Source organism: Notothenia rossii (genome assembly GCF_949606895.1).
Source record: "Notothenia rossii genome assembly, chromosome: 9".
NCBI classification, from domain to species: domain Eukaryota; kingdom Metazoa; phylum Chordata; class Actinopteri; order Perciformes; family Nototheniidae; genus Notothenia; species Notothenia rossii.
Window position 1 is genome coordinate 13,343,341 of NC_136907.1, and position 23,069 is coordinate 13,366,409.

The following is a 23,069-nucleotide window of genomic DNA, read 5'->3' on the forward strand; positions in this document are numbered from 1 at the left end:
GAGAGAGCTGGGAGAGCACACCTTTATCTATTTAATATAGATAAATTAAAAAATCATTCCAATGTGTACCATAGTAAAAAAAACAAAAAACTTTTTAAAAAGGGAGTGATTAGTAAAATATGCATAAATAGAAAGAAAGAATGCTAACTAGGTAACATAAGATAAGAATAAACCAATTTAAATGATTTGTTATTGGTTGTGATCATATTCTAAAGATGATTGGATTATTGAAAAGTATAAAGCTCCCTTTAGTATGAGTGTTGAAAGCTGTATCCACAAATTCACCAGAATGTATGTATACACCAGAGTGCACCAGCATTTCACTTCAACATTTTAAAAAACATCTTCCTGGGGGAGCACGCCCCCGGACCCCCCTAGAGGAGCTGAGGCCCGTCCACCCCCAAATAAAGCAGGTTAAAATAATTAGATTGCAAACATGTTCTTTTAGTAAACACTGAAAACGGGTCCCACAGACCCAGACAGCACACAAAGGTTAAAGGTAAGCATATTAACGTTAAAATGTGCTAAATATATACACTGCAAAAAACAAAAAAAGAGGAGTAAAAGTAGCCCCCGACTTGTTTTATTTTATTTAAGTAGCCCTCACCCTAAAAAAGGTTGGTGACCCTGGTATATACTGTATATTAACCACGGTGGGAGATAAGCCCTGCACCAAAAAAAGAGCTTATTAGATAAAACAATATATATCACTGCTTTGATCACGGACTAAACATATATTATATTTGCGTCTTGTAGAGACTTCAGGGCAAGTACAGTCTTTGGGAGTTTATATTTTCCACAACAGCAGCTGTGCACAGCATGCTGCAGTGATATGGCAGTCAAAGTGATCTTACTAGAAATATTGAACAGATAAAAGGAGCATATAATCATTTCTAACTTAAACGACATATGATGTAAATCATCTGATAATCCTTCTTTCCAAATAAAGGAAAGTACATGCTGAAGAAGTCTCGCCGCACGGACGTGGAAGACCTGACTCCCAATCCACGGAAGCTGCTGCAGATCGGCACCGAGCTCCGCAAACTGAACAAGGTGATCAGCGACCTGACTCCCGTGAGCGAGCTGCCGCTGACCGCACGACCTCGGTCACGCAAGGAGAAGAACAAGCTGGCCTCCAGGTAAGTCATGCGTTCATGTACAGACACATCGTGCTGACCCGCAGTTCATGAATGAATGAAAAGGTGGTCAAGATGCTGACTCGACACATCTGTTGTGTGTTGCAGAGCTTGTCGTCTGAAGAAGAAGGCTCAGTACGAGGCAAACAAAGTGAAGCTCTGGGGACTCGGCACAGAATACGGTATACGGCTTACACAGTTTTTACACCAATTTCATCAACTTCTGCATCCATTTTTTCATGCTTTCTTATTCTGTATATCTACCTGTACTTATTTTTAAGATTTTTGACATTCAAAATCGACCTTCTGATTGTTAGAAATGACTAAATGTCATCAACTTCTAAATGCTAAAGTGCTCGACCACATGTCCTCCTGTAGACCGGCTCCTGTTTGTGATCAATGCCATCAAGGAGGAGATAGTCGCCCGAGTGGAGGACTCTACTCCGCGTCCGACCAACATGGCCGACACTCTGGAGCATCTCATCAAAGAGACACTCGGTGAGATTAAAATGAATGATTTAATTAAAATGAATGCTTTTTACTATAATATTGTGCCCTGTCTGGATTAAAAAAAAAACATCTCTAACATCTCTGAATGTTTCTTCCTGTGTCTCTGTGTGTGCAGTGGCATCACCTGTTGCTGGGCAGACTTCAGACTTCGTCAACAAGATCTTGGAGACCACCGGACGCGGCGACCCCACCGGAGGGCTGGTCGGCCTGCGAGTCCCAACCTCCAAAATCTAAACACACGGCAGTCCACTGAGAGACGTGTGCTAAATATTACCACCGTGCTGTCCCATTGTAACTATGCCCCCCCTCCGCATGCCCCTCCAGCCCAAAGTACATACACATTGTTAGTCACACAAACACACATACCACTCCCTGTGTGTATGTATGTGTGTTTGGCATACACCCTAGCTTAATGTCTCTGCACACTGCGAGTCAGTGCGTCACTGTCCCCCAACCCATTGTGAGTGTCTGTTGGGATAAGCGCCTCTAAAAGCAAGTGATGGTCAGGTGTATATCTAATGGCACGTGCTGAATCCACTGGGGATTACTAGATGCGATGTGCATATTGTTGTGTAGGGTCCGTTTTATTGGAGGTCTGCTTTCAGGGCTGAGACAGTCACACGAGTGTAACCACTGGAATACTTTTGAATAATTAGTTTGAGGTTGTATAACAAGAGGAAGAATAGTTTCACGTCAGACACCATCAAAGGTTTGAAAAAGTTCCAGTTATCATTTCCTCCAAGAGGGTCACCTTACATGGCAACAAATATTAACTCCAGAATTCAATTAAGATCAAATTGACCCATTCATTAAAGCACTTCGGTAAAAAGGGCTTTGGTTGCCAACAAAGCTGCAGAGAGAATAGTTTGTATGCTCCGAGGCGTTTTCGGGGTGGCAGGAAATATTTTGTATTGAAGGCCTAAATACGTTCATGCCATCCCCTGTTTGCCAATCAGGCCTGCTGTTGTTAAAATGTAGGAGTTAACTTTAAGCAAAATAAAGCTCGAAAAAAGAAACCGCTGAAGCCTAAAGAATTTAAAATGAGAGGCTTTATGGCTTATTTTGACTACGATAACTTAAACAACAGGAGGTAGTTGACCATATTCAGAGGAAGTTGATGTAGTTTGGTGCTTTTTGGCCTTGCGCTGGTTATAACTGGACTGGGTAAAACGGGCATTTTGCCAGAATGGGAGCAGACTGTGAGGATGATGATGATGGTTAGGGTGAAATAATCCATCTCCTCTAGGAAACTGTACATAGAAGCGCCTCCCACTGAAAAAAGGCACAGGCTCCCCTTTTTGTACCGTAGAGATGACCAGGCTAACAGTTTGGTGTGTTCATACTAGTGTTTGATCAGAGTTCTATTCATTGTGCCTTGTGTATGTGTGTGTTTCTGTAGTCTGAGTGAGTGTGTGAGCGGGACTGAACGAGAAGAGATGATTGGTCAGAACTCCCTGAGGTCCAGCCAACGAGGGGACTACTTTACACTGAGGGAGATTGTTAATGAATGCGTGGAGGGGGACAACTGCAGAGTTTTTCAGTTGTCTAAAGATTTCCTGAATGTACATAAAACAATAGGAAGCTCTCGTTGCGTCATGCCACAGAGTCTGTGTGTGTATATAAGAGAGCTCTGCAATGGATACTTTTGTTTTTTGGTACTCTGTGTTTAGGGATGGGGGCGGGGGGAGGGGTTAACATATTATTTGTTTAGAGTCACAAAAAAAATATTTGCACACTATATTTTGATTGTTTTTTGTACCAAAGACACATGCAACGAAATGGCGACCAGCCAGTTAAAGTAAGGTTTTGCACAGCTTACCTGACGCCGTATTGAATGTAAGAAATGTGGGAGGGTCAGGGAACTTCATAGAACTGTGAAATTAGCTTGGGTCCAATTCTGTACAGAAAAGGAGCATTTAATCATTTCTTTAAATCTGAAAATGTAACCCATCTATGGGCTTCTCCAGTAGATGTGTTGCTTTGCAAGCACGTCATTCCTGAACTGATTCCTCCCTCCACGTGCTAATTGTTTTATAGGTGCTATTTTAGGACATAAACCAAGAGCGCTAGTAGATAAGCTATGTTACATTTTTGTTTGACAAATTGTCACCAAGAATAACCAAAATGTTTTGTTCCTGTTGTCACTTGTTTGATTTCTGTATGTAGTCGAGGTTTATTTCTTCAACAAAATATTAATTTAGCTATAAAGTACTGTAAATAGAAACCTTAATGCTATATCTATCAATGGTGGAATGCCACTTTTCATGACAATTTATTAATTTTTAAGCATGACACATTTCTAAAAAAGCCTATCCTTGCATTGAGAAAGTTGGAGGAAAAAAACACAAAAACCAAAAAAAAAAGTTTTTGTTATATTTTTGTACTTTAGCTGTCTGTTAGCTTCCCTGTTTGGAAGTATGTGTTCAGTGGAAAGGAGATGTGGAGGTAAAGAGGTTTTTAAGAGCAGCCAGTCGATCTCAAAGTTTGATATTTAAAACAACATTTAACCAATGGGTCTCCTTTGCTGGCTGAGGGAAATACAGAGGATTATTCGAATCACAGTGCAGCGAAGACATGGTTCAGCAGGAGCTTTGAGGACAACGGCAGGGAAGTGTGAGGAAAGTTTCTGTAAGAAAGCCAAAGCCATTTGAGTCTGATTAATCTTGGTTCAGCACTGTGCAATGTCCTTCTGATGTTCGCAAGTTTTCACTCTTTCACCATGAAACTGGTTGAATTTTACATTTCCTGGGATTGGACGCCTTTGAGGTTGCAATGCTGAATTATATCTTCCTTAGTCCTTCCTGACGGTTCACAGCAGCGAAGAATAACTTGTTTTAAGGCAATACCGAGAATTAAAATATCCTGACCTCAAAGTGTTCAGCATGTCCAACCTTTAGAAATGCATGATGCCTGAATGGTTGCCTCACTGCAGCTTCCTCAGAGGAAATGCCGCCATTCTCAGGAATTTTAAAAATCAGTTAGTCATTTTGTTAGCGGGCAAATACAAACAAAACATCCACAAGGATACATTCAGGTTAGTTCCAGTTCCAAGACGGAGATGCAGAGCTTTTGTCTTTCTGTATCATGTGATCGAATAACAGCTAGTGCTACATATATATATATATATATTTACTGATTTCTGTTCCGTCTAAAAAGGGAGAAATGGTGCTTTTTTTATGAAACTAGAATGATGAGTATCTACTCATATTTGACTTCTTAGTTTTAGTTGTAGCCTAATGACTTACCGTCCATAGCTATTTTCTTAGTAGTGATTCATTTTTGTACATAGACTATAAGTTGATATGTTTCTTCTAAATGTTAGATATATGTATAGATTACTCTATCTTATATGTTTGAAAACAAAAAGCACTTTGTCCAAAAAAGAAAGAAAAAAACAAAAACAAACTAAAGAAAAAGCATTTTTTTTTCTTCCATTTGCTGCTAAAAGGCCTGGTGTGAATGCTGCAAGTGTACTTGATAACTACTTGCTAGGATAGGTCTATTTCCTGACTTGGCTAGGTCTTTAAACTGGCAGGGAATAGGTGTGCGGCCTGACTCGGGTTAGGTCTACATGTTTCTGGAGCCACGTAATGATACGAGTGTTGAATAGACCTGTATCGTTCCTTGGTTTTGGAAAGATAGGTCTATTTCCTGGTCAGGAGCCGCGTGGATAGTGGGTTTGTGGTCTTAAAAAAAGAGGGTTTTGATTCCAGGGCCCCTACTTTGATCCTGACGCTGACCCCCTTGGCGTCAGGATTCATTTGCCTTCAGTAGAGGTTTCCTATGGAAAAACTGATTCTGCTTTGGCTTCCTCTTCAGGGTGATGTACAGTGTAGACACATTTCTCCAGAGAGCTATATTGTTATCATTTGTAAACTGATTGCTACTTGTGACTTAATGAGGAGGAGGGTTTAGCCTGGGGCGGCCAGGAAGAGCCGTTTGAAAGGTGTTGTTCCGGGCCGCCTTAGGGGAAGTTAATATATCACTGTACTGTATGGCAAGCCAGTTACAAATGGAGACTCAATCCGGACACTTATTGCCTTTTGAACTTTTACACACAAACAAATAATATAAATTGGTGAACTAGTCAGTTGCCAAAGGGTGAGCCTGAGGCTTATGACATCGTTCCGCCAATATACAGTCAACAACAACAACAATAACAAAACTGTTCAGCATAAATGGCTCAAAACAAACCTTGACTGAAGTATCAGACGTGGTGCAATATCTCTGAAAGATTGCTACAAATGTTGAATTAAAATTTGAACTAATTGTGCTCAGTTGAATCTTTTGGTACAATATTTGAAGCAATTTCTTTCAGCAACAATTTTGACCAGGTCTGGCCAGCGGTCAACAGTGGATACATTGCCGCTGGTTGGCTAGTTTTGTAGTCGCTCATGAGGCTGATCTAAGAAAGAGTTCTCACAGGTTTTTACATTTAACATGATAGGTGCAAGCTGTGCAACTTTACATTCGAACAAGGAGACTCTGTGGCATTTTAAAAAGTCAAGAAAACTAGTGAAAATCCACGCCAGTAACTATTCCTTATTCTTTTTTTATTTCTGGTGACATAAAATCTATACAGTCAACTATTAAGCTGATGGTGTATCTTTGTGCTACTTTTGTCCAATAAAAGCTTACCGTATAGCTCTTCTTCAGCAAATCAGGGTAATATCGTTCTTCTATCTGACGTATGTGATGACATAAAATCAAAAGAAAATATATTTATGTATTCCAATTATTGTCGCCATTCATTACTCTGTACAAAAATATGTGTGTGTGTGTGTTATGAATTCTCAATGTCAATCAATATAGTGCAATCCTCTCTTCACAAACTGAAAAAAAGGCCAACAGTCACAATGTTCACAGTTTATCCGATGTATCCACATTGGAATTAAAACATACACAACCTACGACATTTTCCTCTCACAAAGGATTTGATTTCACATGGTGCTGATTACTTTTCATTATCCAGGTAATCCTCCAAGAATTTAAATAGCATCTGTATTTATATTCACTCAAAAACATAACAGACTCCCATAACAGACTCCCCACCCCCGATCTTTTTCATTGATTCTATCCTGTTGGACCAAACAGAGGAACATTTTCACTCTGAACGACAACAAATTGGTGATTTCTATTTTATTGAGCTGTATGATTTCTATTGTTAGGCAAACCATTGTTTCTTTTGTAAAAATCATTCTCATTGATTTGATACCCCAGCCTAAAGTCACAGAGGATTTTTATATCATCTGAGAGGTACAAGATTTCCCACAGGACTGCAAAATAAATGCATTTATTTGGGTGTATTATCGGCCATTATTTTGTTGATTTAAATAGTACGTGGGATTTCCTCCTTATGTTATTAAAATACAGGTACTTATTCAACTTATGTATTCAAGAAGGATCTCCAGAGGAAATATTTGGTAACGCTTTATCATAATATGTTTTTAGTAATTTAACCATCATTTCAAATAAGTTTTTTGGAAACAAGTACGGTATACCATCTGGTGATAGGAAGAGTAGATAACAATTGATACACTTACATTATGTTATATTACATTTATATCATTTCAGTTTCATGGCATTCATTTTTTGTTTTAAGCTGTACTTATGTGTATCCATATGTATGTAATAAAAAGGTATATAATGACTTGGTGTATAATGAATAGATGTTCCCCTCTACTGAGTATTTTTAGCATCTTTCAGCTTGTTTTCCTGGTTCTTAGGCCCCTCAACTTCAACTCAACGAAGCACTTTTTAGAAAATTACGGATCTAAAAGATGAGCGTTACCAAATATTCTTGTCTCACTAAATTGGGTTTGTGAACAATATTTTACAAATTGACGTCACCTCTTGCTGGCTGTGGTGTCATCTCAGAGTTTGGATTCTGTTTTCAGATGTTTCTTGTCTTGTTTTGACCCATGTGGGCTGCTTGTAAAAACACCTCGTCTTGAGAGGTTGTATGCATAATGCCCTCCATGTTTTTCTCTGTGTAAATTAGAAACATACAAAAATGTGACAAAAAAAAAACGAGCGGGAATAATGTTTCTGCATGCCGACTCCCTGCAACGCACTCATAGAAGATCCTTCACTGCACTCAAAGTCACATTTTGTCATACTTGCTGCTATTTAATGAGCACAAAGAGCGTTATGTTTTTCGTTAAGTGTATCAATGACTCGATAACAGTATACTATTAACACATACCCTGTTTTTTCTTCACACTTTTTTTTTTCGACTGTCAAAAGACCAAAAGTGTTACTCCCCTTGCACTTGGTTTTTGAATATGATGCCTGCTGAACCAGGTGCCTTAATCAAATCTTCGAGAACACACATCTGCACCTTCTGTCGGTCTGGAGGGGGTTTCCCCACAGAAACAAGGGGCTGGGTTTCCCATAACCTAAACTTGAAGTACAGAAATTAAATTAAAAACTCATTTCAACCCAAAATATTTAGTTTGAAAAATCAGCCTTTAACAGTGAATGAGATTTTTGTCGTGTCTGAATATGATTTCCCTTTAGTATTACTGAAGAAGAGCATAAATGTGAACTAAATTCATGTTTTGGGAAACCTGGTTCCAATTGTAACTCTTTCTCTGCCCACTACGCCACGTTCTTGTGTTTTGTGTATTGGCTGCTGCTGCTATCACCGCTGGTGTGTCCGTTTAGAGAAGAGTACGTTTCCACTGTGTCAAAGGCAGAGGGAGACTTGGGCCTGCTTTAATTAGTCGATTACAATGCATTCTTCTTCTGTGGTTTTGACATTGAGCACCGTGTTGCTGCCTCTTGAGATCTTTTTTGAGAAAAAGGAAACAAACAAAAAAAGCATAAAACAGACCTTTCCGTTTCTTAACTTTGCTATAATGAAGTGCCAGACCCTCCTTGAAGCCAGTGTTGGCACTTAGTGGCAGGGTGCAAATGAAGCGACAAACTGAGCATGGAGGTAAACTGTGGTGCTAATCTGTCAGTGGCTGGGTGCTAACATGGCTGATGTAAAAAGCTGTTTTAGCCATATTATTCCTACTGTCGATGACTCTTGTCAGTCTTGTGTTTCTGACTGCTGTATGCTGACATAGCGAGGTATAACTTTGCTGCTGCTGCTTTGCGGTTGAATGTAGACTAGTCTTCCTTAGCAGGATCATACGGACAGACGTGTCTGGTGGAGCTTTTCCTGTTGTGCTACTTCCTTACACTTTTTTTTGAACAGGGAGACTCCTGTTGTCCGGATCCAGAAGGATCATGAATGTTGTATCTTTATATGGCCGCTGTCCTGCTTAAATGTTTATACCTATTTCTTTTTATATTAATATTTTGGTTTGATATTTATGCTCTGACTTTGTCAAATGTTGCACGGTTGAAATTTGATTTTTCCTAAATTATATCTTATTGCCTTTTTTCCCCTTATTCCAGTGTTCTTACAATTTATTTGATATTTATTTGTTTCGTCCTGTAAATTAACATGTAAGGAGATTTGTAAGACTTATTAGCTTTTCCACTGAAGCAGGCTTTACCAGGAGTCACATGAGGTTCTCAGGCGTCAATCAAAGTCACAATGAAACGGACTTTTCTATTATTCCCTGTATACCTATAAACCAACGTATTTTTTTAGATTGTTCATATATTTAAAAAATGTATCTTATTACATTTACACATTATATCAGTTATATTATCTCATGTACCATAGATACGATTTTTTAAAATGTGCAACTTTTGTAAGATATTCAAACATTAAGGACGATCTATATTTAGTGCTTAATTAGACAGTAAAGACTCAATAAATAGATCAGTATGCGAAACAGATGGCAATATTATAAAGAAATATCAGATAATCAGTTTGAAAATGGATTTACAAATATTTAAATAAAGCAACCGATATATTAGGATAGATGGAGAAATACCTAAGAAAGGACTATATTTGCAAATCAACTTTAACAAAAGTCCTCTGTGTTGCACACAAACAGAAAGATGATTGTTTTGCCACCAGAGTCTGGGATTCATTTGCTGAAAGTCAAAACCAAAACTACAGATTTGCCCGTAAAAACATTATTATTACATACAAATATAACACATAGTGGCTTCAGTCATTTGCCGTCCTGTGTTTAATTGTATATGACTTTAACATTGTGTTCTGTCCTAATGCTAAAGTAACACGGTGCAGTTTCATTGTGACTTTGAGTAGTGGTCTGTGAAGCCCATGGAGCGTTCTGTCATTGAAGGTTTGAGGCAGTCAGTCAGCGCCTGGAAACAGACTCAAGGACTCAGCTCTTCTTTGGTCACGACTCTAAACCGAGGTCTGGTGCTCCACAGGTCAGGAGTCGCCCCTCTCTAACTGTGAGCGGGAAATTTGAACATTCGATCGGTTTTTCTGGGAAAACTTTACCACTGCGCCAGAGATGTTTTGTCGCCTTCTGGGTGCTTAATTTTTTTCGGAAGGGCTTTGGTTCGCAGTTGTCTTGTCAGGGAGCTTCTGAAATAAGATGGGGGGGCCGCTAAAGGCTGGTGGGCAGAGACCCCTCCACCTCCCCTGCAATAAATGCTGGGGGAGGGGGGGGGAGTCATTTCCTCTTCTGCAGACTGATCTTTTCGAAGCAAAAACAACAACCCACCCTAAATGAAAAATAAAAAAACAAAACCCCTCTCCAAATCTACACGCGTCATTATCCAACACTAAAGTGATTTACATCTCCTTCCAGATTTGCCAAAATGCACGGAGCGAGACACATTTAATGAGCAGAAAATGTTAAAGTATATATTCTGTTTCCTTTCTTTTCTATTTTGATAATAAAGACGGACAGAAAGATGATTTGATGGGAAATCCATACAAGCCTAAACATGTAGAGGATGTGGGAGGTATTGGTCATCATGAGCTCTATACAGCTACATGCTATTGTTATGATGCTTCTGGTCTTGTATGGTAACTTATATGACTAGATCAACAGCATGGGATCTTTCTGTAGTTAGTCCTGTGTGTGTTCCTCTCCCCAGTCTCAGTAGGAGGGCTGTTCTTCATGGCTAAGTGCTCTATAATAGATCTCTTGGTGATTATAATTTCATAAAGAAGCAACTTACAGAAAGTGTATCCTGCTGAAACTAACTTGATCCTCTCTTTAGCAATGACGTCTATATTTGTAGTTCACATATATGCCTGTTCAAATACAATATCTTGACAGTTGATATATTTATGTTGTGTAATAAGTGTTGTGCTGGGTTTAACTTTTGTTATATCTAAGTCTTTGTTTTACATTGTCTTTCTTTCTTGGAGGCACAGTGGGTGGGCTTTATGCACAGTCTTGGAAATGTAAGATATGTTTTTGTTTTATTTGGTTTGTACTGTAACAACTCATTCTGTTTCAGAGCTTTGGACAATAATTGTTTCTGGCTGCTTGACATCCTGCAGCACCTGCCCTGAATCTCTGTTGTGTTATTGTGCCTCTCTCTTTTCTTTCGTATTTTTTTAAAACATTCTTTCTCTGTTGTATCAGCCAGGAGTTGATACCACAGCTCTGCTTGTAACCACAATAGTCTGATTATGTTCATTGATTTTAATATCAAAATAATAAAACCATTAGCAACCCATCCTGACTCTTCTTCTTAATTTGTTGGTGTTTATATAGATAGATAGATTAGTACTTTATTGATCCCAAATTGGGATTTGTTTGCATTGCAGCAGCATGAAAAGACAAGGCAATGAACATAAGATAAATTAAAACACTTCAAATAAACAATCCAAAATATTTCTGGAGAAAAAAAAATAGCATTAAAAAGTAAACAAATATACATGTGGAAATAACTAAATATAAAGCAGGATATTATATTATATATATATATATATATATATATATATATATATATATATATATATATATATATATATATATATATATATATATATATATATATATATATATATATATATATATATATATTGAGTCCAGTTAACAAGAGAAGCTATGGAGCTATGTTTACATGGGGTTGTAAATAACTGAATATAATCACTGATTCATACAATTTGTTTTCATATATTTTAATTTTACACCATTTAAAAAAAAATTAAATCATTGTTTAGAATTTAGTCCATTATATAATGTAGCTATACATATTTATTAAATGCAATACATTTGATTATTTTAAAATATATATATATTAATATAATATATATTGTAGTAACCTTATCGTAAGACACCCACATCACCATAGCATTTATGTGACAGAAAAATACGTTTTTTTACTGGATGTGTGTGACCGTCAGATTTATCGCTTCGCATTCAGCAGAACGCTTTGTCTTTTGAGCCTACTGCTTGGTTATGGCTAGAAAGGATCCGTCTAGTGTAAATATGACGTCACGTTCTCGTTGTAACTCTCGTTGTAATCGGAGCGGCTCGGAAACACATCTACAGCAGTAACATGATGCAACATACACATTAATGCAGCAGCAATATTAATAGAGAAACATTAGACTTAATAGTAAAACACTGCAAGGGAAAATGTTATTGCACCAGGAGCTATTTTGGGACTTTTACTGCGACAACGTTGACTTGCCTGTGAATACAAAATAAACCATAGTGTTGGTGATCTACAGTGTTGTCATTCTTCTTTGAACACCAACAAGACCGCTAACATCCTATTTCAACAATCACACTCCCTGTCATTAACATAATTAATAGATAGTTTAGCTTCTCACCATCATTTGCAGTGGTCAACTGAGGTTAACGATCGTAACTGAAAGGCTGCCTGCCAAACGTAAACATTCAGCCACGTGACATTCAGCTAAACTCTCGCGAGAGTTTTACACAAGACGGATCCTTTCCAAGTAGGGTTATGGCTAATAACCCTACTTGGTTGCCGTACAACAACAAATATGGCGTCTTCTGCGGATGTCCACGTCCGAATTTGTGGACAAGAAATAATCAAATATGACTTGGAAATTAAGGCACTTGTTCAGGTAAGATGGTACTTTTATGAAACATTGTTATGCTCAGGTTGGTTTTCAGTTTTGTTCTGGAGAGATTTTTATGGAGGCGTCACAACAACAAAGTGAAGCTCACGTTAGCTAACCATAGACTGTATATATATAAAGCTCACGGATAACACGATGACGAAGGTTAAAATAGACAGAAAGAAAAAGAGAGAGTTTTATTAAATATGTTTGGTTCAACTGATTCAAGTCGAGGTTTATTTACCTGAATAAAGTTATCAGTCGTTCGTGTTCTGTTACTGTGTAGTTGAGCTAAGAAATATCTTTATACACTTAGTATAATCATGGATACACATATGATGTGTGTTGTGTATTGTGTGTGTGTCCTGCAGGATATCAGGGATTGCCCTGGACCTCAGTCAACTCTCATGGAGTTCAACTCTCAGGTCAAAGAGAAGTTCAACAAACTGAGACTCAGAATACAGGTCAGGCCTCACATCAGGTGTCAGAAAAAGATCATAGTACAGTATGTTACAATGCATTCAAAACTATTCATCATGTAGTATGTCATAAATAATCATCACTAACTCTTAGTATAGCATGTACCACACATATCCCTCCCCCTACTAACTCACTTGTTATTATTCAATCTATCGTATGACTGTGCTGTGTTGTTGTCAGGATCTGGAGCAGATGGCCAGAGAGCAGGACAGAGAGACGGACAGACTGGCCATCCTGTCAGAGACAGAGAGCCAGCGGAAACAAATGCTGAGGTGTGAACAAATCAATATCAAAAGCCAGCGTTCAGTATCAATCATTAAAATGCTTTTATTGTCTTAAAGATTCATTTGCAGATTATTCTAGACGAGTGGATTTTGTTGAAAATATCAAAAGATTGTGAAGGATTATGTGTTTGAATTCTAAATCCAAAACCAAAAGATATTTAGCTTCATAACCACAATATCACAAAACATTTTTTTTGTTGTCATTTCTTGAACAAAAAGTTACGTTGATGATTAATCAATTATCAAAATTAATTGGCGATTATTTTTCTGTGGGCTGATATTCGATTACCAAACTAACAGTTTCAACTCAACTTTACAAAGTGCAACAGGTTAGGTTGTGTCTCGGTGTCCTGAAGTTAGTAATAGAAAGGGCTGTAATAGTTTTAATTTTGTAGAAAGGTAGCCTCCAATTTATAATATTAATTATGCTTTTAGGACATAATTCACCTTCTAGTTGTTGACCCTTGAGCAGAATGTGCAGTAGATATCTGAAGCCAAAGGGACTCCCAGATGAAGACAAAAACTAATATTGGGATTAAGCAACAGATTCAGAAACAACAGGCCAGATGTAGACTGAGATATGTCTTTGGATTTCAGTAACCAGACAGCATGGAGGAAAGCAAACCTGGCCTGTAAACTCTGCATCGACCACAGTGAGAAGGACGAGCTGCTGCAAGGAGGAGACTACCAGAGCACCAGACAGAGGTTTGTACAATGAGTCAGCCCTATACCATCATACATTATGGTAAGGAGGCGGATGCAGAACAACTCCAGTCAGATCTCAGAGAAATGCAACCTCAGTGCTGCGAAGTGCAAAGTAATGCACTTAGGTCTTCTGAACCCAATATATGAGTATAATAGGTGTTATAAATCAAAAAATATAAACTTCTCTGAGACTCTGAATGAAAAGGACCTTGGTGTGAATGTTGATAATAGCCCGACATGTAGTGACCATATCCATCGGGCAGCAAACAAAGCCAATGGTATCCTAGCAACGATCCGCAGATCATACACTTATTTGGACTCTGATGTAGTACATAGTTTATACACCTCTATTGCACGGCCACTCCTCGAGTATGGGAATGTCGCTTGGTCCCCCATGTACAAAAAGGAGGCCGAGCTCATCGAGAAAATACAGAAAAGGGCAACGAAGCTGGTTGCAGAACTAAAGGAACTACCATATCAAGAACGACTGCGAAGTCTTAAGATCCCGAGCATGTATTATAGAAGGGCGAGGGGAGATATGATCGAAGTTTTCAAATATCTCCACAACATCTACAAAACATCATGCCCACTACAACGGGATTATAACACCAGGACTCGTGGACACTGCCTCAAGTTGAAGAAACAGTACTCAAGACTGACTCTCTGCCACAACTTGTTCAGCCTGCGTGTGGTTGACTTGTGGAATGATCTGCCAGAAAGCGTTGTCACATCCAAGACGGTTAACTGTCTCAAGTCCCGCCTCGAGTATTACTGGTCTAACATCCCCTTCACTTTGGACTATGTGACTGTTGCCAGCGTCCATAGTATATAAAGAACAGTGATCTACTTATTTATGAGCGACTAAAAGGCCCTAGGCCTACTACAGCCGTATCCTATTGATTGATTTGTGTATTAAGCAGTTAGACCTCTGTTAACTTACTACTTTTCTGGCAAACTCTGGTCTTCTCGTAATATGAATCCAGTCTAGAGAGACTTTTTGCACATTTAAAAGTGTATCTCTACGATTTGAAACACACTGTGACGACCCACTGGTCTAGAAAGGTTTTTTTTTTTCTTCCTGTAAAAGTGACACTACTTGATGAAATTGAAATGTACAGACATTTAAGTAGGTTGCAACTTTATTACATTCATTTAATTATCAGCTCAATTATTACTATTCATAATTTGAACATTCAAAAGAATAAATAGCCCAGTAAATAAAGGTTCTCCAGAAGCATGTTGTTGTTTTTAACATAATAATCTCCTGTTATTTGTCAATGATTAAAATGCAGTCCGGTTACAGCAGCTGTCATTAAGGAGGAGGGGATGGATTTTATTATCCCTGATATAATAATCCTGTTCAAATGGGGCTTTTGACAGTGATTAGTTTCCAGTCCTTTGTGATGGGTCATTATGTTTACTACTCAAATGTGTATATAATGATACTTAAATAATCTCTGCTGGTAGAAACAGGATGCTCTTTCAAGAGACACTTCTTTTGAGAAACACACCTTTCTGTGACTTTAACTAGCTTCACACTTTATGCACAACATATTAGTGACAGCAACCAGTCATCAGCAGTGGTCTGCGCTGTGTGTTTTTGTTTCAGGAAGGTGACAAAAGAATGCCTTGTGGAAACCAGCAGCAACATCACCGAGAGTTTGATGTCGATCAGCAGGATGATGTCTGAACAGGTGAAGCAGAGCGAGGACACCATCGGAACTCTGGGTAAAAAAACAAAAAACTATACTTTGAACATGTCTTTGTTAAATTTGGTCATTTATATTGTGTTTACATAAAGTATATCCAGTTTACAGAAAGGATTTTAAATGTGAAAAACTTACTGTAGCCAACAATCTTCTTCAGTATTTAATACTTCCTCCTCCTCCTCCTCCTCCTCCTCCTCCTCCTCACACAGCCACCTCGTCCAGGACAGTGCTGGAAACCAACGAGGAGTTCAAAAGCATGACAGGAACCATCCACTTCGGGAGGAAACTGATCCTGAAGTACAACCGGCGTGAGCTGACAGACAAGCTGCTCATCTTCCTGGCTCTCGCCCTCTTCTTCGCCACCGTCCTCTACATCCTTAAGAAGCGTCTCTTTCCCTTCATTTAGCTGTTAATAAACTCACTTCAGGAAGAATGGCTCTTAGCCGTTTTGAAGTCAAAACTCGAGTACACAGTTGGATCAGCATTGAGACTGAACTCCTGCATGAAGAAACAGAGTCAAGTGGCCCTTGTTTTTATCTTGATCAATATGCAAAATGTTTCTTTATAAAATGGGAATGAAGGAAAAAGTGTGAACTGGCATTCTGAGGTTTTGTGCAACAGTGATAAGGTTACAGCCTGCTTCAAACAAACTCGGGCTGTTCCAAACATCACTGAAGGCTTTTTATATACTATGGCTATTGAGTAATCATGTAGTCTCAATTTGATAATTAATAATATATTGATGCAGAATTTCATACGGTCTGACGTTCAAAAGGCTGCATTATGAGGAAAGCTTTGAGAATGTGACTATTCTACCCACTTTAACTCCTGATCCCCAGTGACTGTTTTAGAAACATCATTTTGAATTTGTAGTTCGAGATTCAGAACCAACCAGGGACTAAGCCATAACCTTCACTTTGTTGCCATCAGTCAATTTAAGATATGTGTGTGTACAACCTAGACAGTGTTGTCTGCTCTGGAAGGCTTTTTCAAAGAGGCCATTGTTACAGTTATTGACGAGTTTAGCCTGTGCCTTTCTTCTTTGGGACATCCAGACGACTGACTCAGACGATGCAGTACTTACTCATCCTCTAAAGTTCATTTGTCACGTTGAGTTGGAGAGTGCATGTCAGGGATGCCTTACCGTTCGTCTGTGTGACTATTTTACAGAGCAGGGCTGAATTAACACACTTCTCTTTGTCCAGTAACATCATTGTAGTTTATTTAATTTCTATCAAAATGCTTACAAATGTATTTTTGGATTCATTTAAATAAAAACTTACAAAACATAGCTTGAAACCTGGGGTCTGTATGAAATGTGATTCATCAAAAACACATATTTAAAACACGTCATTTCCGAAGAGCACCTTCCTGCAGACAGCACCCGGACAGTCCACAAGATAAAGTTCGACAACGTGTCAACAATACGGTGCATAATATAACAATCCTCATAAATACAAAAACAGACTTAAATAGGTAGAATACTGACTTTCAGCTGCACTTGAGCGATTCCCTGTGTGTGTGTGTGTGTGTGTGTGTGTGTGTGTGTGTGTGTGTGTGTGTGTGTGTGTGTGTGTGTGTGTGTGTGTGTGTGTGTGTGTCCCTTGCTGAAGGATACAGCCACTGGTTAACTGTCGAGGTGAGGTAGATAACTGGTTTTCATTCTTGTACAAAGTCAAATGTCAAGGAAAATAGTAATATATATATATAGCACAAATACCCAACAGATATGTTGCATTGCTTTTACCAGCAATATAACACACAACTAATACCACTACTGACACTAATTCTGCTAATATAATAGTAATAAGTGCATCATCTTTGTGAACCCTTTCTGCACCACCGGTCTGTTTATGAAGAGGTCACATTGGATTTCCCAGGCACAGGTGAACTAGATTGGGTCGCGTTGTTGACCTGAGTGAGTGTGTTTCTGTCCTCGGTGGGTCTGGAGGGCTGCAGCAGGTGTCCTACAGCTGTGGTAGGCCATGGTGGTGTGATGTTGGTAACCTCCAGGTCGTCCGATTGGCTGAGAGAGCATGTACTTTCAAAGCTGCTGCACAGCCCTCCCCAGTGCTGCTCACACTGTCCGCGCAGCCGCTGGCCGACCCACAGCCTGACGTCTTCCCCACACTTCAACAGGAAGTTCATTAGCTCCACATACGGTCTGATGAGACACGAGAGACAAATGTTTGCGTTTATCCAACTTTTCAACACAGACTCTCAGAAGAACACTACCTAAAGCTAGACTCGTTCACAGTAGCTATGACTTATCATGAAAGGGAATACACAGGTTATGGCAGTGAGGCGGCATGTACAATACCGGACTCTGAAACTGAAGCAGCTAAATCGAATTCAGTCATGACCTTTTTTAAATATTACCACTGTGCTTTTCATACTGTGAGAGGGAAAAAAAGTCTTGGCCAACAAGCGAGAAACAACTAACAAGAGTCCTAGTATAGCATGTCAAAAATATATATTTAAAAATAATTCCTCGAAATGTATCGGGAAAGTATAGTTTCAAAAAGAAAGAATCATGATATATAAAAAGTATTTCCTAATTTATTCATTTTAGATCAAAGTATAGTATGCGATAAAAAAATATTTTAAAGTCGTAGTATATAAAAAGTATGAAAGAGTATGTAAGTATGAAAGACATAGTATAGTATGTTTTAAAAACACCATATAGTATGTATAAGAGTATTGTAGCAGATGATGTCATTAAAACTGCATTAAGCAATCATAGCATAACAAGTATGATATAAAGAAGTACAAAAAAATACAGTTTGCTATGTATAGAAGGTCTTAAAAAATGTCTGATGTTAAATTATAGTATGTGTTAAAAATATCATTCAAAAGTCATAGTATATTAAGTAAATCGTAAGAAAGATCAATCCAAAAGACAACATACATTTCAAAACAATTTCAGTTTGTAAAATAAGTGTTTTGCTTGTGTGATAAAATGACTGAAATGTACCCAAAAATGTAGTGTAACAGTTACTCTTAAGACTTTTTTCCTTTGGATGATGATACAAGTCAAGAGATTATTTTCAGTTTGTGTGTGTTTGTCTCACCCCGGGGGGAACATGAGGTGGAACTGCACCAGGCTGCCCATGGTGTCCATGTGGTCTCTCAGCGCCAGGCAGAGCTGGTGTTTGGAGTAGCATTCTCTCTGCAGCGAGAACACCATCTCCCTCACCGCGGAGCACCGGCGGCTCACACAGCTGAAGCGCTGCCGCAGGCCCAGAGCCATGCAGCGCAACGCATCCTTCACAAAGGACTTACCCTGGGAGGAGGAGGAGGAGGAGGAATCAGTTTCAATGCAGCAACGCATTGCACTTACAATAAGCATGTGTAGATGCTTATTGTAGTTGTAAGTACAATAAGCATGTAGATGGCCCATTCAATAACACGATTTAACATATAAATCCTGTTGCAGTGTGCTTTTTATTCTTTTCATCTTTAAAAGTCAGTAGGATGCAGGAAAATGTCTCAACCCGCCCCCGCCCCCCTGGGATTGGTCAATTGAAATGCTCCCTATTTCTGAGGTCTAAAGGTTGGCAAGAATGGTTCTTTGTATTTTTGGTTTCATGGTGGCTCCCACTACATTTGCATTAATTTAATGGAAGACCTTATTTCAATGCAGCCAATCAAATTTGGCAAAAAGCAGTAACGTCAATGCTTTACAGCACAAGAGCCACAGAGATTGAACAACAACCAACATTAGCTTTCCTGCTAGTGTTCTCGCTTATTTACACATCTAACAGTCCCACAGGAAACTTATCATTGTTTTTGAAGTCAAGTTTCTGGCCACCTACTGAGCCTATAATATTATCTCCTATTGAGCTTTGCTTTGTGAATGGTCTTTACCAGCTCCTGAGGACAATATATGTCTCTTTAGCTGCTGACTGCTCCACTATAGTCACCAGCTAGATATTTGCTTTGTCTGTCTCAAGTTTACTGTTGAGCAAGTAGTGTTTATTGGAATGTTTGTACAACCTTTGAGTTAGAATAGATGTCTTCTGCAGCTTAAAAATATACTAATAGTGGTGTGAGTGAACCCTAAGTTGAGGGTCGAACAGCTCAACAATGAGCTGAAATGTACCATGAATATACGTCAAAGAGAGGGGTGAGGCAGATTCTCTTTAGATGTATTCCTACGAGGGACTTCTTTTGTAATGTCATTTGTTTTTTTTATTGTAAAGATACTGATTATAGCTATGTCCACAAAAGCACACATTCACCATGATATTAACATTTAAATATATTCTGTCATTGTTTGTTACTGTATTTAACATCCAGTTAACTCGACGCTGACAGATCCTTGGTGAACATCATCCACTCTGCGATCATGCTGGAGACACATGAAGACTTACATCATTCCCTCATGTACTTCTATTCTAGTAAAGTAGACACACTGATCCCTCTCTCATTTCACTTCCCCTCTCAGTTTGTTCTGTATCCAGTACCACCATGCATAACTATACATACACCTTATATAGCAAACATTCTTCAAAAATTACTGTAATGACTGATGGGATTAAATGAAATAAAAACATGTATCCCAATATGTCTCATCTAATATCGCCTTAAGATGCTGTTGGACCCAGTTTCAGACTATGTCATCTAGTTCAGATGGGGTAAACAATTACTCCTAATAAGTGTGTGTTGAGGTGTCTGTGTGTCCTCCTCCCACCTGTGAGTCGTAGCGCCCGGCGTTGTGCAGCAGAGTGAGACAGATTTGGTGCAGACCTTGGATTTCACAGGAGTTGTTGTTGAAACACTGAAAATTCCCACAGCCGACATCCCCTGAACTCACCAGACAACTCTGAATTTCCGCTGAGAGAGAGAGAGAAAAAGAGAGTTGTGTACAGTGATACCACAGAAATAAGTGAGTCTTCCAAATCACATTGGCTACTGTGTCTCTTATATGTAACTGTGATGTTTTCCAATGTACTTTTAAAAACTTGACTTTATTAATTACAACGATCATGTCAGGGTGACCTTGGGAGATTCCTGTCATCTCATGTGCCGACATTACACTGGATCAGTTTTGCAGAGAGTAGTGTAAATTATCATTTTGTCATGACATTTTTGGGCAGTTCTTGTATATTTAGTTTTCAGATACCAGTTTGTGTTTACCTATACAACAGCAGGAAATAATGACGAGAGGAAGAATAATCCTCAATTCTTACATTCTTACATTTATTTTATATGAAGCTGCATTTCGGCCGTTGTGGATAAAGAATTCAGATGCTTGAGTGAAAGTAATCATTGTGCAGAAAAGTTGCCTTTATATGTGTATATAATTATATATGTGACATTTCTAGATAATATTGTCGCATTTGACTGTTGTAGACAAACACAGTTCTGATTTAATTAAGTACAATACATCAACATTGTACAGTACTTGAGCAAATGTACTTCCCAAGTCTGCATATGGGATTTCTTTATGTTCTGTGGAGTTTTTGCTGTTTTATGTCTATACTTGGGGTTGCTGCTGATGTTGATGTTGTGCAGCCCGCAGGTCAGCTGGGGGGGGGGGGGGGGGGGGGGGGGGGGGGAATGTGCTTTGACAGGATCTAGCCCCGGAGCTGCGCATTGAGTTCTATGATTGAGTTACAGCCACCCACAGAGAGAGAGAGAGAGAGAGAGAGAGAGAGAGAGAGAGAGAGAGAGAGAGGGGAGGAAGATAGGGAGGAAGAGAGAGAGAGGAAGAGAGAGAGAGACAGAGTGAGAGAGAGAGAGAGAGAGGGGAAGAGAGAGAGAGACAGAGAGAGAGAAAGACAGACAGACAGACAGACAGAGAGAGACAGAATGAGAGAGAGAGTGACAGAGAGAGAGAGGGAGGAAGAGAGAGAGAGAGACAGACAGACAGAGAGACAGAGTGAGAGAGAGTGAGAGAGAGAGAGAGGGAGGAAGAGAGAGAGGAAGAGAGAGAGAGAGAGAGAGAGAGAGAGAGAGGAGAGAGAGAGAGAGAGAGAGAGAGAGAGAGAGAGAGAGAGAGCCCTGCTCCACGGTGCGGGCAGACGTCAGGAGGCCGTGTGCTATACTCTACTTTAACTGATTTTTACGATGCAATGAGATGCCCACATATCTAGTTAATACCACGCGTCATAAAGCGTACCTTTCACCTCACCTGACCGCAGACGCACAGAGGGAGCAGATGTATTACTCTGCAACAAAACTGTCAGGAATAATAAACGTATATGAATCTACGTGTGCGTATCATAACTTGTTGACATGGCAGTGTCACTGCACATTGGGATCCAGAGGGAAACCACACATAAACTATCCCAGAGATAAAGCAAGCCTAAAGAAGTGCTAAAGGTTTTAAAGGCATAGAAATCTAGTGCATGTGCAAAACACATTTGATGACATGCAAAAATGTCCCCAAAGCCTCCCAGATCGGTCCGATTTTCAGTCAGGCCAAATAAACATCCTGCAGAGATTGCTTTCGACATCCTTGCACATGCTTTGAATTCAATACTTTCTAACAATTAAAGGGCCAGTGACCCTGGGTGTTCTTCTAGAGACATGAGAACATTCTGGATTCAGTGTGACAGAGAGTGAAGGCAGGGGCACACCTGTTATTACAACTCACCTGTGCTCTGCGGGGAGAGGCGTCTCTTGGCCTGGCTTAGTTGTTTCTCCTGGATATCATGCAGCTCCATGGCCAGCACCTGTTGACAGGCCAGCAGCAGGAGGAACAACGCGGGGAAGTTCGCCATATTTAGTTCAGCTAGTCACAGCTTTAGAAAGGATTATTTTGTTTGCGTTTTAGGTTACAGCACGATAGTCTTGCAGAGGAGTTTCCACTATAAAGTACGACCGGGCATGAAGGCTGAAATATATAACACGAGCACGAGCGTGGCGCGTTCACGTTTGTCTCCACCTATCATAGCGCAACCCTGTGAACGAGCGTCAAACTGGAACCAAAACTGTATTATCTGTAGAAGGAAAAAAATATTATTAGAAACAGATATTTTGTTGTGAGTCTGGTTTAGTTTAACAACGTATAATTCAATATGCTGCTTTAATATTCAAAATTGCTCTTATAAGGTCTTCCTGTTACTCTGCAGTATGCGGGGTTACGTGAAGGTCAACCACTCAAGACATCCACACTCAATTAACCCGACAGCCAGTGTGTGTGTGTGTGTGTGTGTGTGTGTGTGTGTGTGTGTGTGTGTGTGTGTGTTTCTTTGAGGGTTAGCAGCTGCTTTCCTGGCAGGGAAACGTGCAGTGAGGAACGTCTCAGGAGCAACGGACTTGAAAGAGTGTGTGAAGGGGGTCAGGTTTGACAAATTGTTATAAT

General features: G+C 39.3%; 3 protein-coding genes across 12 annotated transcripts in view; 2 read left to right on the top strand and 1 right to left on the bottom strand.

The window, feature by feature from the left end:
- crebrf (creb3 regulatory factor) overlaps positions 1-11,219 on the top strand; it is a 28,938-nt gene extending 17,719 nt beyond the window's left edge. For all 10 annotated transcript variants that reach the window (XM_079649862.1, XM_079649865.1, XM_079649864.1 and 7 more), the window contains 4 exons: positions 950-1,139; positions 1,245-1,318; positions 1,515-1,634; positions 1,762-11,219. In XM_079649862.1, coding sequence (XP_079505988.1) covers positions 950-1,139; positions 1,245-1,318; positions 1,515-1,634; positions 1,762-1,880 — 503 coding nt within the window. In that variant the 3' untranslated portion in view covers positions 1,881-11,219. The remainder of the gene's footprint in view (positions 1-949; positions 1,140-1,244; positions 1,319-1,514; positions 1,635-1,761) is intronic.
- Positions 11,220-12,022: 803 nt separating this feature from the next.
- Positions 12,023-17,048, top strand: bnip1b (BCL2 interacting protein 1b). Its single transcript, XM_079649764.1, has 6 exons — positions 12,023-12,585; positions 12,951-13,043; positions 13,240-13,331; positions 13,941-14,048; positions 15,658-15,776; positions 15,967-17,048. The coding sequence occupies exons 1-6, from the start codon at positions 12,502-12,504 to the stop codon at positions 16,161-16,163; spliced, it is 693 nt and encodes a 230-aa protein (XP_079505890.1). The 5' UTR covers positions 12,023-12,501; the 3' UTR covers positions 16,164-17,048.
- LOC307019126 (stanniocalcin-2-like) lies at positions 16,758-22,692 on the bottom strand. The gene is made up of 4 exons (XM_079649763.1): positions 22,359-22,692; positions 20,451-20,593; positions 18,829-19,040; positions 16,758-17,921 (listed from the first exon to the last, which is right to left on the bottom strand). Exons 1-4 carry the CDS (start codon positions 22,483-22,485, stop codon positions 17,609-17,611), a joined length of 795 nt encoding a protein of 264 aa, XP_079505889.1. The 5' UTR covers positions 22,486-22,692; the 3' UTR covers positions 16,758-17,608.
- Positions 22,693-23,069: the final 377 nt, after the last annotated feature.

Excerpts from the sequence above, each read along its gene's own strand:
- LOC307019126 (XM_079649763.1), bottom strand. The coding sequence starts at position 22,485 with ATGGCGAACTTCCCCGCGTTGTTCCTCCTGCTGCTGGCCTGTCAACAG. Across the intron at positions 19,041-20,450 it reads CCGGGCGCTACGACTCACAG|GGTAAGTCCTTTGTGAAGGA; the intron begins GTGGGAGGAGGA and ends TCCTCCTCCCAG. Across the intron at positions 17,922-18,828 it reads CACCTCATGTTCCCCCCGGG|ACCGTATGTGGAGCTAATGA; the intron begins GTGAGACAAACA and ends GTGTCTCATCAG.
- bnip1b (XM_079649764.1), top strand. The coding sequence starts at position 12,502 with ATGGCGTCTTCTGCGGATGTCCACGTCCGAATTTGTGGACAAGAAATA. Across the intron at positions 13,044-13,239 it reads AACTGAGACTCAGAATACAG|GATCTGGAGCAGATGGCCAG; the intron begins GTCAGGCCTCAC and ends TGTTGTTGTCAG. Across the intron at positions 14,049-15,657 it reads TACCAGAGCACCAGACAGAG|GAAGGTGACAAAAGAATGCC; the intron begins GTTTGTACAATG and ends TTTTTGTTTCAG.